Here is an 18,893-nt window from a genome sequence, read left to right on the forward strand (position 1 = left end):
CCAATGAATATGTCATTAATCTATTTAATATAATTTTAATCAATTCATTTTCATTTAAAAGTTATTAATATATACCTTTGTCTGCTAGTTCTGTAATTACCTGCTATTAATATAACTATTACATATTTGACAATGCTGAATAGAATTTGTTCGATATAATGATAGTATGCATAGAAGATTTTTAAAACATTAGCAGCGAATATTTGAACATTACCAACAGATAAAACACACTTTTAAAAAAAATCCAATTTGTTTTAGTTGTAATAGATAATGATAGAATTTTTCTTTGCATTATAAATGTATGAAATTTGTGGCATAGAGACTTACTTAAAGCATTCGAATGTAAACAATTTTCTTTATTTATCATACAATGTTCCCAAAATCAAAGTATTTATTACATTATAACAAACTAGCATAACAAGAACGTATGCTTCTAAATTTCAGGTTAGAAATCGGGGAGTAAATTATTGTTATCACAGTATTCATTATAATATAATTATGTATAATATAATTAGGTACGCATAAATTTTTTTTTAGACATTTAATTTTTTTTTATTTTATTAAATAAAATAGGGTAGTATAAACATCTTTATAATTTTTGGTGATTTTATAAACAATTACACCTTTACAGCTATGATTGGAGCTTTCATATTAACAAAATTAGCGGCAGCTTCGATACATTGGTTTTCAACAGGTGAGGGTCACTGTGCAACAGCTGTCTTCACTCTTCTTTGCTTTGCAGCGTACGGTAACCTGACACACCTTTTCATTCTCGTCGCTGAAATAAATAAAGAAAGAACTTATAAAACGGGGCATGCATTATACAGTCTGTTACTTTAAAAGAGAGAGTTCAAGGCCATTTTCCTTACAAATCATGCCTCAGAACCATGGTAACGATTGTTGAGGAAAAGGGATCGAGTCCTCTAATTTTCTAAAATCTCCCAGGTTTCCTTGTGCGATGGTGGTGCCATACGTTACTATCGTAAAGGGAGGATAGATACGACCTTGAAGTGTTTATTTTAAAGTAACAGACTACAGTAGTTGAAACAACAGGAAGGTTACTAATAGCTCAAATTGGTACCTGGAAACCAACAATACATTGGCAGGATTTAAAAAAGGGTTGACCTTTCTATTAGATATCTTCCACTTTGCTAAAGTATCAGAAGATGTATAAAAGTTGACTGGGTATCAAACGAGAATGACGAAAACATTTAAATTTTGGTCACATAACTTTTTTAATTGACAATAATGCAGAATGTTTGAAAATGTCCTACAGAGGAGAACGCAGTTTGAAAATGTTCTTTCATGAGGAATACGCAGTACGGTGGAAGATGTACAAAAGTTAATGGAATTTTATAGAAGTTGATACAAAAATTGAAACAAAACATTCAACTTTTAAGCACTTAACATTGTTCCTTATTGTTGCTGCAGATAGCATTACCTCTCACACCATATAAAAACAGCGACTTTTGATGGCTCAAAGTATCATCACAATGGGAATCTAGGAATCATCATAGATACTTAGTGTTAGAATTAAACCACTAGACCATAATGGACACTTTATTCCAAACAAGAAGCGGTGCCTACCCATTATTTGAAAAACGTAAGAAAGCTTTATATATTCACGAAAGATTGCCACAATATCCAGTCGGAAAGTTTTCTTTAATTTAATTCGGTTACAATTAGATTACTATTTTCAGTTGGTAGCTCTTGTTAAACGCCAACTGAAACCCAAAGTTAACTACTAGACCGTATTGGATATTTAATTCCAAACAAGAAGGGGTTCCTATTCATTAGAGAGACGTAAGAAGCCCTATCAGATTCACGAAAGTTTACCACAATATTAAGTCAATCGGGAGGTTTTCTGGAATTTTTCTGTCTCAATTCGTTTACAATTAGATTACTGTTTCAGCTGGTATCTCTTGTTAAACGTCAACTGAACTCACAATAGGTTCTGATATACCGTATTCTTACTTCTGACTGGTGGAACAACACGTTAGCAGCAACATTTTGGTTTTCTGAAAAGTTTGCGAGTGAAAATCCACCCACTTAATCTATTTTACGAAAATGCGTTTCTAGAAAACGTTGAGAGTTTCATGAGTTGTCTTGACAAGTGCATTATTAAAAAATGGTGCACAACGAGTTACCTCGAAAAGTGCGTTCCTGGAAAATGTTGCAAGCTGCCTATACAAGTATCCACTCCCAGAAAAAGTTAAATTTATACTTCGATATTCACTTTATAGGCAACTAGACTCTTTGAGGGGCACTTCATAGATGGACACCGTGTTTTACAAGCATTCGCAATAAAACTTTTTCTCGTGGAAGTTTGTAGAAAACCAAGTTAGTGCCAACATTAATGAGCAGAGCTCAGAATAATTGCCGCACTTGCTGAAGTTATCTTATGAAGCCAGTTGTTGAGAGGAATTTATTTCAAATGCTATATGTGTGAAATTACTGGAGCAGTCTTATCCGACATGTATTGCAGTTCCAAATATTTTTTGCATTTACACGATAGTAGAAAATCCTCTTCTGTTGCCATTTACTTTTCGATCGTAATCTAAAATAAATCTTTTTTTTTTTTTTTTTTTTTTTTTTTTTTTTAATACGCTGTATTTGTTTCCAGTTAGAGTCAAATGGGCTGAGAGTTTTGCCAAATAACTGAATTCCATTTCCCATGATTATCATTACAAACGTATTAACTGCATATTAATTTGATATGCATCAACTCAAATAGGAAATTTCAGAAATTGAGAATATTATCTAGTGCCTTTAAAAAAAAAAAAAAAAAGAATTCGATGTTAGGGGTCAACCAACGGCAGAACGGGAAAGTCCCTGAACATTGATACTAGTTCGATCCAAGGTTCGAATCCCGGGGAACGGGCTGACTGCATGGGCGTTTTTATAACTTTCCTCATGTGTAACGTGGATACAAGCCAGTTTCTCTTAGAAAGTTCACCACGAAGGCATCCATCCCTTTAGGCATATAGCCCTCGAGTGCTTTGCCGTAATTAAATAAACCAAACCAAACCATTCAAGGTTGGAATAAGGGAACTAGTCTGGATTATTTGATGCTCCTTAAATGTCGTTTTAAATCCCCCCAAATCTTATGCCCTGTAACGTTTCCTTTTGGAATTATTTTGAAAGCGCTTCCATGCCAAACGGAAACTCCTATTTTACTACTTACGCTTCAAAACATACGAGGTTTATTTGATAATGGCAAAGCACTCGAAGGCTATCTGCCTAAAGTGAGGAACGGTTACAATATGATTACCCTTAGAAAGTTCTTCACGAAAGCATTTGGGAAAAAAATTTCCAAGGAAAACCTGACTCTTATACGCGTACATGAGGATTCAATTAAATATCAGCCTTTTCAGTTATATTATTTAACCCGGGAATATCATTTATTGCGGTTAAATTACTCTTAGTGATTACGGCGTCGCACACAATGGTATTCACCAAAGGCAGAGGTTCATTTATGGACGGTTTTTAAGAGAAACTGGCTTGTGGCTACGTTACACATGGGTGAAACCACAAAAATGCCCATGCAGCCATCCCGTTCGTGGGATTCAAACCTCCGACCGAACTACCAGTGTTCAGCGACTTTACCTGTCGGCCGCTGGTGATCTCAGAACATGCGAAGATTCTGTCAAAAGGATAGAAATATGGCAAAGTTTTGATTATTTTTTTATCTTATTTGTTACATCAAATGAAAGACATATCAGATATCGGTAAGATAAAATATATGTAAAAAAGAAATTAATTTTTATTTTCAATAGCCCCTTAACTCTCTGTTTTAATCTGGTCCCCCTTTCTGTCCTAAAAAATAGTAACTACAATAAATCTTTCTAAACTGAATTATTTCAAAATTAATCCATGTCACATAATTCTTGCATAACGCTAATGACGCAGATAATTACATAAGGCTTCATCCAATAATAATTTTGGGAGTTTAAAATTAACTTATCAAAATGCACTTGCCTTAGCCTTTCCAAAATTCAAAAGTTATCGAAGTAACTCACGAGGAACCGCGGTCCTTTTGTGCCAAGTTATTTCTAGCTGCACATGTTAAAGATGAAACAAATGTTCAACTGTCCTCGATGACTGCTACTATGTGAATGCATCAACATTTAAATTCTTATATATAAGTGTGTGAAACAAAGAATAATATTTTTTTATTTCATGTCTTAATTTTTATTTTTATTTTTTTATTTTTATTTATTTATTTATTTATTGTATATTCAGGTATATTTCCCTCACACTTTTGTTCTTTAGTAAAATATTTTATTAAGAAATATTTACTAACTTTTATTAATTTTAATAAAAATAAAATGAATTTTTTCTATCTATTTTTAGCAGGGCATAATTCGAATTAAATGATATTGTCGCGTAGAAGAAGTGATCGTACAAATGAAGAGGAAAATACTCAAGTTTCAATCCAAGACATATACGGACGATTATTATTCGATTAGATATTATTCGAATTTGTTGTTGTTACCAATCTCACTTGTCTGACACAGGCAACACAAGCCAGCGGCATTCATTGTGACAAGGAGTCGTATACTCCTGTCGTTGGTAAGAGCCTTGAGCAGAATATAGGTGTCTGTGCGGCACCTAATGCTGCTCGGCTTTAGCTCAGTTCTGCACCCAGTTTTGAGAGAAAGCACCCTGGGAGGAAGGATCTGAGGGTCTCTTTGTTGAACTTTTCAAGGACAGTCTTTTCTCAATATGATTTGTGTACACTATTAATACCAGAACTCATTTATCTCAGAAAGTCCTCCCAAGTGGTTGATGGTAAAAAAAGAGGGGCGGGAGAACCTCGGACCACCCACGGGGTGTTCTTCCTCAAAATTGGGGTGGAAAGTTTAACAGTTAGCTAGGTTCAGCAATACCTCAATTACCTGTGGTACTACGGAGGTGCTGGCCTAGCTTCTACCTGTACCTGTACCTTTCTTCCCCTGCCACCAACCCCTCGAGAGGGCTTTCGGCCCATCGCGTATTTAGAGTGCCTCCATGCCGCACAGACACTATTTACAAACCTTCTTAGTTCGAACCTGAGCCCAACGGTGCGGCAGTGATAGTCATTAACCACTATTTTGGTTTGTCCGGAACTGTATAAAGAACCACTTATATACTTTTGATGAACGATTTGGAACGTTCCAAAAAATGGAGAATATTCTCCAATAAATAGCTTTCTAAAGGCATAAATAAATAAAAATAAAAGAAATAAATTAACAGGGATGAAATTTTAATAAAAACTAACTTTTTAGTTGATCTGACTTGGGTGGGTTTCAAACTCGGGACTTTAGGTTTCCGTTCCTCTTCTCCGCTGAGCCACCATGCACTCGGTAGAAAAAAATAATGTTCGCTACAATATTGTAAAATAATTTGATTTTTAGTCCAAAGGGGCAATTTGTCCACGAGGACTATTAGTTTCGTTTTGGTATTTTGCGTTCGTCACTATAAACGTTGATTCACTTCTCAAATTATTGCCACCAAATATTATCACCCTGCGTTATATTTTAAGAAATTAAATGATGAAGAATCTGCATAAATAGGTATATTTCACTCATTGTTATAAAAAAACGGTGCCTAGAGCTATCCAGTTTTGAATAACGTTATCTTTCACCAAATATGGGCATCTGGAAGACCTAACTTTGAGTTTGGAATTTGTTTTATTATCGATTTTCTGTTTTGTAAAATTTTAACGAATTTTTGATTAACAAGCTCAACGATTTCAAAGCAAGCAATGGCAACACTGTACGGGGGATATTTTTATCTCCAGCGCGCGAAACTGTATCGGGAATTCTAAAGATAGGCTCATTTTAAAATTATTTTGCGACATTGCTCTTGAATTGAATTTTACGGTTTAAGTGCGAAGAAAATGATATTAAATAAATTAATCTAACACACAAAACGTTAAAAAATCGCCCCTTTGGGCGCATTGTAAAATCTAAAAGCTTTCAGATTTTTTTTTAACTTTTTTTTTTTTTTTTTTTTTTTTTAAATGAATTTAACCTTATCATGGCAAGCAGTAAACCCAGTTACGCACCACAGTGGGCGCAAACGAACACAGCTCGCATTGCAAATTTACGACTCACAGATATCGGTCGTATTTGAGAAGAAAGAATTGCTTCATCTCATATTTTTTATTTTATTTTTAATTTTTCTTTGCTAAATTTAGACTATTTAGAATATTGGTTTATGAAGAAATAGTTTTACTAAATGGTTGCTGTACAAACAAGCCATGAAATAATTCTTTTACAAATACGCGAAGGAAATTACTTTTGCATATCATTTTTAACAAATGCTTTAATCCAAAGCTGATAAGTAAATTTTTCCCAAGTCGCATTATAAACTCTCATATTAAACTTTTAAATCTAGCAAATATGGCTCATACACGAAAACTTCTATATGAAATCCATGAAAATTTCTATATGAAATGCAGATGAACAACTCTAGAAGTAATAACTACTACTAGAATTTCGAAATAAAAAAAAAAGGTTTTTAAAATTAGGAAATCTTTATCTAGCGGAATCGTAAAAGTCAAACATAATTTATCATTTATCGATTTCATCTGGAATTTGTTTAGTGATAAGTCACGTTTTTACTGATAAACGTTCTATCAATAAATAAAAAAACTGATAAATGATAATTTTTTTTACTTCTTCGACAACAAACTGCACAGCTTTTCGGATTTTGATCTTCAGAAATCTTCACTTTATACAATTATTTCTTTTCGGATTTTCAGTCGTAATCGTAGATTTATATTTCTGGAAACTATTATATTTAAATAAATTTTATAAATATCAATGATTATTTTCCCTAGAAGAATCATATTCTTACTGGGGAAAGCTAAATAATAAAAACAATGTTAAAAACATTTCATGCCTCTCCCCTTAAATAGAACAATCACTTTCATCCACGTACTTCAATTAAATCTTTCAATAAACTATGTCGTTTTACTTCACAACGTTCTGTAATTTAAAATTTCACATTTATTATTACACAAAGCGATTTCAAGCCCCTTATTCTGACTCCAAATTAAAAATTTACTTTAAAATTTTCTCTTGAAATTAGATATTTGGTAGTGTTCTAGAATGATATAGAAACTCTCATGCTGATTACAGAAACCTTCTGTAACCGATCTGATATTCATCTGATAAAATATTTTCCAGTGGAGTGCTTTGCGACTATGAACTAACTAATAAATAAATAAACTTCCTGATTTGCTTTTCAGTTACATGGCTTGGTCTCATTTCGTTTTGCATTAACTCAGCTTCATTTTTACCTATAAATAGAACTCAAGATAGATGTTTAAATTTAAGTTCATAAAGCTTTTAAATGTTTTAATTTATTATAGAAGAGCTCTTATTCAAATTAACTACCACACCTTATTCTGGTAATCCTAAAATATGGATAATTGGGTTGTTTTCTTCTCCTCTGTTCCTTGAAAAGTGAAGGAATTATATATATTTTTATTATATATATATATATAAAATATGTGAATCAAAATTATAATTTAAACTAAAGCTAACTCTTTAATTTTCCCTCTCTGTTTTAAAAATCGTAATAACTTCTCTGGATTGCGTCATTTCTAGATCATTCTATGGTCTGCGCAGCGCTGATCACGTAATAATTGGGAACTCAAACTTTAAGCCAAAACTTTTCTCTTCGTGTGCTTCCATTTTGCATTACGACGCACTTCCAGCTTCTCTCTCTATCCTGCTGGGATGTTACTTCACTACCTTGATTGCTTTTGCGGTTGATCTTTACATTATGGTAACTTGGCGATTTTTTGGCGAAAATTTGGCAACCAACTCTCCTACAGCAACCCTCTATTTTTTTTTTCCCGCCGCCATTTTGTCTTCACGAAGTAAAGACATGTTTCTTTTCTTTTTATCTACTGAACACTTCTTCCAAAAATCTAGTAGCCCAATTACACTTATGCTAGAAATTTTATCAAACAAAACTGCTTAATCATGACAAATATTCACTGCAAAATTGGGAAAAAGTGCACAATACCATACTCCTTACGCGTTTTTCAAAATAACACATACACATAAACCATGTACACGGCGACTTATTTTTACTTAAAAAAACATCCCAGAATTGCACAAAAATGGCATTGCGCACACTCTTCACTATATCCATGTACACTGCTTTTTTCTCATAAATTAGAAAAATTTCACAAAAATACATGACAATTTTCTCAATCTTTAAACCCGGTAAAAAGAACATATATGAAATTACCTGATCGCGAAAAAGTATTTACCCTTTACAAATATGAACATTTCCACATATAAAATAAACAAAATATCCAAAAACTTTTACCTCTAAATCATCTATTACATTATACACGTCACCAACGAATTCATACCGCAAGCATTACAAATACTTAGTATTAAATATTTAAATTATTTCCATGCACGTTTATTTCAACTAAAACGTATACCAAATTCCTACAAACATAAAATTCACAAAATAACTATCATTTCATTAAAATATAATTAAATTCAAAAACACTACTTAAAATATAAATGAGCACATACATTAAATTAATAAAAATTACCTTACAATCCTAATTAGTTTAAACTAAATCATTGCTAATAACAATTTTCCCAATAATACCAAATTCCTTTCCACCTTACATTTAGAACAATGCATGAAAATAATATCCTCAAATAATTAAAAATACTAACTTACTCTTCTTCAGAATCTTGATTACGTGGCGGATACACTTTTCTAATTCATTCAATAAAATTATTGAAAGATTTTTTCTGCGAATTTTTCCTCCATACTTCCTCCGCTAAATAAAAAGCAAACTTCTCATCACAATGCCTAAATACCCATTTTGAATTCACTTTAGTTAGGGCCATGGGATCCAAAAATTAAACAACACTGTTTCACACAACACAGAATAAAGCTAAATACAAAATTTCCACATTTTTTCCCGATTTTCCCCCTTTTCCGATTAAAGAACCGTAATTCGTCCATTAATATCACATGACATATCCCATGATCTCTCATTTCCCTCACGCAAAATAATGCGTAATCGGAACTGAGTACTGCTCACATTATTACCAAAGTCCCAGGTAGTAACCTTTATCGCCTCCAAAATGTCGCCAAACTACCAGTTACCATATTGTAAAGATCAACCGCTTTTGCAATAATATCAAAAATGTAAATGTTCTGTATAAAGGCACGACTAGTACCAAGTGATTGTGGCCACAAAATGTCAGTTGCAAATAAAAATGGAATTAAAACTTCCTCGACTGCCAAGTTCTTTAGATACTACGAAGTCAACATATTAGCATACTAAGTAATCAGAATTCTTCAAAATGGATCTAAGTACGCATCGAGTGCTCCGTCCTTTTTCTTGCTATTGTTACATATATATTGTCTTATTTTATTTCTAAACAGACCAGACAATTAAAACGTTGAGTAATTTTGTTCACTTAAATTAAGATCCAAAACACTTTTTTAAAATAGGAACATGATTTAACAATGGAATTGTTTTTTATTTGTGTTATTTTTTGTTTATTTGAGCAGTCTTTAAAACTAAAAACATGTTTTTTTTTTCCTATAATAGATTAAACAAAGAAATTTTTTGCTATTTTAGTAAAAGAAATTAAAACTTATTTTCATTCAACTAAAATTGTTGCCCAGACGGGATAGTGGTTAGAGAGAGGAGCCTACTATGGTACAGAAGGGCCAGGGTTCGAATCTCGGAGAAGACATGGATGTATGTAAATGTATAGTGTCGGCACGGCACGGCGGCACTCTCCAAATATGCAGTGAGCCGAAAGTCCTCTCGTATGGATTGGTAGAAGGGGAGAGGACATCACACCCCGGATCGCCGCCGGAGTTCTGTACCTCAAAATTGAGGGTGGAAAATAGAAGTTCAACTTCTCTTCGGATTAGTCTCTGGCAACCATTGTTCCATGTAATATAGACAAGACAAAAACAATATTCAACTAAAATTTAAGTAAGATGTTATTTCTTTGTAAATATAAAATAGTAACTTGTTATTAAACAACCTAAATTGAAATCAAATATCAAATAAGTGTCATTCAACATTGTTTAAACCATTGTAAAAAATTTAAAAAATGTAAAATGAATTAACATCAACAATATTCAACTAAAATTAAGATGTTATTTCTTTGTAAATATTAAATAGTAACTCGTATATAAACAACATAAATCGTAATCAAATAAATGCTATTCAACATTGTTTAAACCAACGTAAAATTTTTAAAAACCGTAAAATGAATTAATGACTAGCTTAATTTGATCACGGTCTAAAAGGAATAGTAACTGATCTGGTTGACTGGTGATCATATATCCGGATAATTGAAGACTGCAGAAATTATTAACACATAACAAGAAAAAGGCCATGTAATAATAATTGGTCAATTACTTTTGGGCATCAGCCTTTTCACCAGCAGGAGGACAGTTTACGGTGCAGTTTACGGCCAAGGTACAGCAACAGCAACAGCATTCAACTACCTGTTCAGCTTTCCCGCTTTAAACAAACAAAAGAAATTTTGTAATTCATATTTTATGTATCATATTAACAACGCTTTTACAAATCTGGAAATTACTAACACTATACAATTTTTAAAAATTATCTATTTTGTTGAAGATGAGAACTTCAAAATGTTAGCAAATTACATGAAATAAAAAAATCTCTTTCTTGAAAAAAATGCTCTATAACTACGTATTTGAGTTGATTCTTTTAATTGATGTTCTTTCTTTTAATTAACAGATATTTAAAATAAATAAATAAAAGTTCATGCTGTCGCTAAAAACCTTTTTCCTTGCTAAATTTTTTATGAAACAAGTTTTAAAATTAAATAAAAAAATGCGTATATTATCGCTTGATAACGTATTTCAAATCCAAAGTTCAATTAAAATTTTCAAATTTTGATATTAAATTCAAATCAAAATATTTCAATTCAAATTTAAAATTACATTACACACAAAATTGTAATATTCTCCAATTTTCGAATCAAAATATTATTTTTTCATTCAGATTTCAAATACCTTAACATTTCAATCAAAATATCCTCAGTTTCAAATCAAAATATCATCACAAAAAGTGAAATTTCTGCCAAAATTAATAAATCCTTTTAAGGTATGATTAGCGTGATCATGTATATAAGATTAGGTTAGTATATTATTTTAAAAACCTACATTTTAAATCCAAAATGAACGAATTTGAAATTTTGTTAGAGAAATCTGCGAATCTCCCGTTTAAAATTCAATGCTTCGCCTTTTGAGAAAATTTTTTGAGTACTCGAATTCCTTTAAAACTTTTTGCGATTTTTAATAATCACAATAATACATATGGTACAGAAAATGAGTTTTCATTCTAATGTGTTTACAATTTCAATATCAGTCTACTGGAACTTTAATTCAGAATAAATTCTATTGACGAGTATCAATTTTATTCGTTTGATGCCAAAATATTGTAAATCTTTTATATGATACTAGAATTAATTAGGAAACCTTTTATTTTAATCAGCATTCAAGTTCTTAAAACCTAGAAATTTGAGGTTTTTTTTTAATTGAATATTTAAATTCCTTGTGCACCACATAGTATTGCACAAAGCTTACAGACATAAGTATTAAAAAAAAAAAACTTACAAATTCACAGATGACATGTATGAGATAAATTAACAGAAGAAAAAGAACGTCATTTTAACTTGGACAAATACGTGAAGAGGGGGAAGAGATGTAATACTCATAGAGTTTTAACTTAGAAATGAGTTCTTTTTGTCCTTCCGTAAAATTTGAGGTTCTGCACCAGTTTACTAACCTTTATTCATTTCTAACCCTTTATGCATTAAATTTTTCATATTTTGGTGTTTACCTAAAAAGATTTTGTGAAAGGAGTCCACAAAAAAGGGAGGAATAGCGATTAATGTAAAGGTAGCGTCAGATTTAAAATAACTGACACATTCTCAATTGTATAGTTACCAATACTTTGTAAAAGTTTAATGAAGAAACGGAAATAGTTTAAGAATGGTAATATTGACAAAGAAACAAGTTGAAGTACACTCCGTTTGCATTTCCAGATAAATAAGGAGCATCTGAATTGCGAGTTATGAACACACGTATATAAATCGTAAATTTTTGGAGCTTACTGAAACAAATTCATTGAATTGTTCCATGGATTTTTACGTATGGTAAAATTAGATTTATATTTTGTTTCTTATACATCTTTTTAATAGAGTTTAAATTGCATTATATATCAAGAAAAACTATAATATATAACCATTTTCTCAAAAATATAATTCAGGGAAGCTTATTAGGTACTCATCTTTAAGAAAAATAGCTTAATTTAAAAATGTGTTTTAAAAAATGTAATAAAGCGATTGGAGAGGAATAAGGAAATAATTTTTAATAAGAGCGAAAAGTAATATTAACAAAAATTCCTAAATTACTCAGAATCACAGGCCACAGAGGTAGTGCAGTTATGCTGGTCATCGGCCTTGGAGCAGGGGCAAGAACAATTGACAGTAATTTTGCAGCATTCCTTCTGAGGTGCACCGCTCTTGTTTTTCACATCGCAGCATTTGCTTCCTTCAGACATGTTTGAAAATAAAGTCTGAAAAATGGGAAATGAATAGTTATGTAAGAATTAATAGCATAAAAAGAAACACAAAAGCCTGAAAGTGTTTAGATTTTAACGATTGTCCAGAAGGATTTGTTAAGGTTTTTCAAACTGTCGCTGAGCTCTCAGTCTACCATTCTGCTCTTACAATCACACCAGCTAACCCATTTCTTTTTGGCTTTATTGTTATTAAGCATCATTTTCTTCGCACTTAACGCATATACCATTCAACAGCAAAATTACAAATATTTTAAAAGCCACATATTTTTAGAATTCTCGATGCAGTATTAAATGCTGGCATACACTTTTATATATATTTTCAAGTCTTTTTTTTTTTTTTTTTTTTTTTTTTTTTTTTTAGTTCACCATACCAATGTTTAGTTTTCTTACTAAGATGGCTTGCAACACTCTTTTAGTGTTTTTATTATTTACGTCTTGTGTGTTAAATTTTGTATTTAAATATCATGTTCTTCGTACGTAACTCCATATATAATTAAAAAATGACAAAATATTTAAAAAACAGCTTAAAAGTCGCGTTTAGAATTGCCGCTAGATAGAATCGCGCGCTGGAGTTAAAAAAATGTTTATTCCGTTCAGTGTTGCTCACTTTCAAATAGTTAAGTTTGTTAATCAAAAATTCATTCAAGTTTCACTAAGTATGAAACATAAAATTCGAAATTCAAAATTCAGGTGCACATGATCGAGTGGAGGACTACGTTATTCAAAATTTGATGGCGCTAGGTATCTCCGTTTTTTTACAATGCGAAGAGCACACATACATACATGAAGATTCTTCATTAGTTTAATTGATTTAAAAACAATATTAGGCGATACAATTTGGTGGCAACAGTTCGAAAAATGATTCGCCGTTTATAGCGGACGTGTCGAGACTAATAACCCATTTGGGTGAACGCAGTTTGGCTAAAAGGTTATATAATTAGCCCTTTTGGCTATGTGTATTCATGATTTAGTTTGTTTTTGCACCATTTTTTGGTCAATTTTGGAATCCTTGATTAAGAAAAAGCAGTACTGCTATAGCAAACTCAAAAATGATACAAATGTTTTGCTGCCCAAAAGAAATACGAGTTTCTTTTATATACGTAGAAAATAAAATCGTATTTCTTGCACGATTATATGTATGTATATTGAATATAATAACTGCGAATTTATAGATGTTTACAATTACAATATAATGTAATATAAAATCTGAAATGAATAGCATGTTAGCATAAATTAATTCAAAATAATTTGTGAAATGTACGATATCTTTATAACTAAAATGTAGAAAACATTTCTTCAGTTAGACACATAATTGAAATTAATATCGATTTCGAGAATAATTCTGGGAAAAAACTACTTTTTTTGGGGGGGGGGGCTCCTGAAGACGAGGGACTTGTGTCTCAAAATGTAAGACAATCTAAATTTCCATTTTTGTCTAAATTAAAATTATATGATCTTTTAATATATTCTGTAGCCATTTCTCTCTTTTTATCGATTATTATATTTATTTTTTTTTATCGATTGCACGCTTTTTTTACAGAAGTTTAGCTTTCGTGTCGTGTTTTCTCCTATGAATGAAATTCATAATTATATATTTAAAGATACCATTCCGGATGTGAACTTCTAGAGTACATACAGTATACATTGTTCAAACAAGGACGGCCTTGAAATTTTCCACTAAGGAGTATGAGACAGGTGTTCAGAAAAATGAAACAAATATATCTTCTATTTCCCAAAACTGCTGGAAAAAGAAACCACATTTTCCATTTTTCTGCAGTCAAAATTATTCAAAAAACATCTTCCATTGACGAATTAGGTCTTATACAGTCGTTTGACATTCATAATAATTGTTGAATTTTGAGGAAAATATGTAACATAAATAGTGACCGGTTCCCTTTAGAAAGTTTTCGACTAAAGCAGACTGCCCTAATGTGCCTACATAAGTAAATCCTGTCCTATTTGAAAGAACACTGCGTTGTTTACTGTAAATTTATTACTTTAGAAGAAATTAACTTTAGTTAGAATAATTTATCTGAATTTTAGAAAATTTCATTTTAAAATAGAAAATATACGATAAATTTTAGCTGATACCAGAATTCTATATTTATGGTAATAAAACTTCAATATTTTCGTGCAGATATATGCTGTCGAATTTTATGAATGAAATAAAAAAGACGCCTAATTTTTCACCCGAATAAATTATTTCTACGAACTCTTTATATGAAATACTTAATTAATTTCTTATTTAAAAGCAGATAAAAAAAATTGCGATGAAGGTCACTGATTTTATCAAGTTTCTGGAACGTTTCCCGAAGTGCAGCACAAATATTAATCAGAATAGCACGACGAAGCAATATTACTTGCCTAATGTAATTAATACGAAAACAGTTAATGCAAAGAAGAGCGTAATCGCCTTATTCGCCTATCTGGTCTCTGTGGACTATTTTCTACTTCTTGAAATGAATTTACTTCTGCGTAAAGATTGCCATTTTCTGAGAACTGCAGAGGCACGAACGGAATTAAAGAGTTAATAGGAATGGACTGTAGAGTTAAACTGAAGATTATTTTAATTCCACGAAAGCGTTTCGGATGACTTTGAATATGCCAGAATACATTAAAATTACTAGAAAGAAATTAATTATTTAACTACGTATTCTTTGCATTCAGAGTTTTATATCACGAATACTAACATCGTGGGCGCGTTTGGGAAATTTATAAATTTAACGGTTTATAATTTTGACAAAGCAATTCGATCATTCGATTAAGCTATTTAGGCGCCCAGACTTTTATTATTCGTGATATAAAATTGTAGATGAATTTTGTTAAGACAATTTCTTAATCTCTTGTTCCCACTAAACCCTACAATCTCCTTTTAGAATATTTACCGTTTTATGAGTTTTAAATCAAAGTTTATTTTATAAAGCATTTTAAATTAAAAAATTCTTACTTTTTAGTCTCAATTACATGTTATCAACTTCATTACTCAATTGAAAAATTTTAAAAGTTATAAAGTATAACAACATTATAACTTTGGCAAGGTTTCTAAGCAAATTTCATGAAGCCCAAGGAAGAAGGAATTTCTCCTTCTGCTTACTGAAGCTTATTATTAAAAAAATATATATATAGAAAAAAAAAATATGAAAGGGTTCATATTTTAATGGTCGCCCAAAAGTGTTTGTTAAGGTTTTTCTACGCTCTCGCTGAGCTCGCAGTCTACCTGTCTGCTGTTGCACTCACTCCTGCTAATCCATTTCCTTTTGTCTTTTTAGCTTTATTATTAACCATCACTTTCTTCCCATTAACGCCATATACAATTCAACAGCAAAATTAAAAAAAAAAAAAAAAATAAAAGTAGTTTGCGCTTAGAATTCCGAATGTAGTGTTAAGTGTTAGCATGCATTTTTTTCTTTTTTTTTTTTTTTTTTTTCTTTTTTCAGTTTCTCCCTTCATTATATCAATGTAAAGTTTTCTTATTAAGATGGCTTGCAAAATTTTTTTGTCGTTTTATTATTAACGTTTTGTGTATTAAATTTGTTAATTAAATAAAATGTTCTTCACACTTACGCCACATAAAATTCAGTGAAATAGAAAAATCACAAACATTTAAAAAACAGCATACCTTTAGATTTTCCGATAGACTGTTTCGCGCGCTGGAGATAGCAATGTTTTAATATATACAGTACTGTTACCGCTTGTTTTCAAACGTTTGAATTTGTTAAAAATTAGAAAGGCTTACAAAATATGAAATATAAAATTCGGGCTTCCAAGGGCCCATGTTCGGTTGGAGGACTACGTTATTCAAAATTTGATGGCACTAGGTACCGTCGTGTTTTCACAGTGCGAGAAACATACATACATTCATGCAGACTTTTCATTATTTAATTTTTTTAAAGTTATACAGGACAATAAGATTTCGTGGCAACAGTCTGAAAAGTGATACGCCACCAAATCCCGTTTAGAGAATAACAACTCATTCTGCTAATGCCCTATTTGGGCTAAAAATCCTCTATTTAAAGTCTTTTTATCGTTCCCCTTTTTTAAAAATCGTTGAAGAACTTGTCTTGTAACGTGTAAAAATTGCAAAAATTTATAACAGATGCATGCTTAGATTTTGGAATTTTTAAAAATTAGATATAAAATCTGAAATTACATATGAATTACATATTATCAGAATTTTCATATAAATTTAAATTAAAGAAAAGCTTCCCCTCTATCCGATGATGCAAACAGCAAACTTCTGATATTTTTATTTTTGTTAAACAAAATGTGCGAAAACTAGTTTCAACATTAAATTTAAAAAAAAAAAAAAAAAAAAAAAAGTTTACAAAGAGAATGACTGTTAAGGATTTTATACAACGCATTTTATTTCAGATAATTCTAGCAGAATATATAAAATTAAATTTAATATATCCCTTTTCTTAAAATTCCGTGTTCTTTACATGAAAGAATATTTAAAGAAAAAATTAATCCTAAGAAAGGTATATAAATATCATGTAAGATTATTTTTGAAAACTTCACTATGCTTACTGTTACTGAATTCTGTTTACTGCATTAACAAAAATTAAATATATCCATCGAAAGTATTCATAAAAATTTTTTAAATAAAATACGTATTTTATTTTGAAAAATCAAATTGTAATTAAATGATTAATTACATTGGTGAAATACTTACCGCTGATTTCAGAAAGCGAATATAAAGATATTCAATAGGTTGCTGCAATTGATTACTCGTATAATTCTTACTTAACTGTCAGACAGAAATAAATGTTACCCAGCGTAAATTTATAGATGATTTGCACACGGCAATTTTGGAGGAGTGCCGTATGCAAAAGGATGCCAGGAGCAAAATACAACCTATTACAAACATTAGTAGAGTCGTGCGCAAAACTTGTTATCGGAAAATGCGCGTAAAACTGATACCTGAATTTTAAATTATCGGAAGAGGTTGTTGGGTGTAAAGGCTGACAATGCGTAGATAGTGTCTTGCGAAACTGCGTTTTGTTTTCCCTGCATTTCCATTTCCTTGATCATTAACTTATATTTAAAACATAATTCCAGAATGTAAATTTTTTGCTATTAAACTGAACAAAATCAAATCTTTGACAAAATGTTAAAAAAGAACTTCACCGGCTTTAGTTTTTTGAATTAATTTAAAAACCATGTTTTAGTTCCTTGTACGAAGTAAAGGAAATTTCGTGAAAAATTTCGGATATCATATTTCAACGAAATATCCATTTTGGCAGTTCTTGTATCCATTCGGACGACTTTTTTGCGTCACCTCTGTACGTACAGCCACAATAAAGGTATATTTTTTCCAAAGCGGATTGTAATTTGGATTTTAAATGGAACAGTTATAACATGGATGCGCAAAAAATTTTTACCAAATAGGTCTTACGTCGTACCAATTTTTACCAATAGACGTAAGACCAAATAGGTCTTACGACCAAATAGGTCTTACGTCTCATTACTTGTTAGCTTTACAATTTCTGTTTCGATTATATATATATATATATTAAAAGAAGCAACAAAAATATCATTTAGTACATCATATGTGTATATAAGATGAACTTTAACGATATTTTTGCTCCGTAAAGAAGAGGGACCTTGGGATTTCCTTCAGTAAAACCAAAATCTGTTTTTTTTTTTTTTTTTTTTTTTTTTTTTTTTTTTTTTTTTTTTTATCTTTGGTTTTTAAACTGGTCTTCTTTTATCTATTAAACTTTCGTATTGTTGTGAAATTCGTTAAACATTTCCTGATGAGTGATCAGCGATAGCGAAAAATTATCTGCTACATTTTTCATTTATTAAACCATCGATAAAAATAATTACGAATTATTTCTAAAATTGTGTTTAAAATTTTGAAAAAAATAGCATTTAAGACTTAAAATTTCGTCATCACATGCGCAATATATATTTTTTTAATGAAAGAAAACGGTATTTTGGGAAACTGCTAGCAGTTCTATATTTCAAATCGTCTTTGAGACCTTGGGAAGACTTTCATAAAATTAAAATTCACATTAATCTTTCATGCTGAGAACTTATTTCAGAGACAGACAATTTCATTGAAACGGTACTCCAGTTTTTCAAAAAGCTTACCCGTGTACTGAAGACCTTGCAAATCCAACGGAATGAGTGTAGATCCAACAGAAAATAATAATGATCTAAATTTCTGTCTTAAGAACAAAATTTTGCTTAAATTTAATTTCTTTTAAGAGAAGTAAAATGGAAGATTCTGGAAATTAGCGGTTGATTAGAATATTTTAGATGAATAAGAACG

The 18,893-nt window shown here is 30.9% G+C and overlaps 2 protein-coding genes across 4 annotated transcripts in view; one reads left to right on the forward strand and one right to left on the reverse strand.

The window, feature by feature from the left end:
- The window catches only part of LOC118195824 (protein Wnt-5b-like), a 995,694-nt gene that overhangs the window by 689,433 nt on the left and 287,368 nt on the right, over positions 1-18,893 (forward strand). The window lies entirely within an intron of this gene.
- Positions 336-17,444, reverse strand: LOC118196604 (uncharacterized). The gene is made up of 4 exons (XM_035368071.2): positions 17,289-17,444; positions 12,447-12,610; positions 10,418-10,522; positions 336-778 (listed from the first exon to the last, which is right to left on the reverse strand). The coding sequence occupies exons 2-4, from the start codon at positions 12,593-12,595 to the stop codon at positions 688-690; spliced, it is 345 nt and encodes a 114-aa protein (XP_035223962.1). The 5' UTR covers positions 12,596-12,610; positions 17,289-17,444; the 3' UTR covers positions 336-687.

This window comes from Stegodyphus dumicola, chromosome 6 (genome assembly GCF_044657685.1).
Source record: "Stegodyphus dumicola isolate Sdum_Otavi_A_Nest chromosome 6, ASM4465768v1".
NCBI lineage: Eukaryota > Metazoa > Arthropoda > Arachnida > Araneae > Eresidae > Stegodyphus > Stegodyphus dumicola.

Bases quoted from the DNA above. Each gene is read 5' to 3' on its own strand.
- LOC118196604 (XM_035368071.2), bottom strand. From the start codon at position 12,595: ATGTCTGAAGGAAGCAAATGCTGCGATGTGAAAAACAAGAGCGGTGCA. The intron at 10,523-12,446 runs GTAATTTAGGAA...GTTTGTTTAAAG, and splicing joins TCTGTGGCCTGTGATTCTGA to CGGGAAAGCTGAACAGGTAG. The intron at 779-10,417 runs GTAATTGACCAA...TATTTATTTCAG, and splicing joins GAAAAGGCTGATGCCCAAAA to CGACGAGAATGAAAAGGTGT.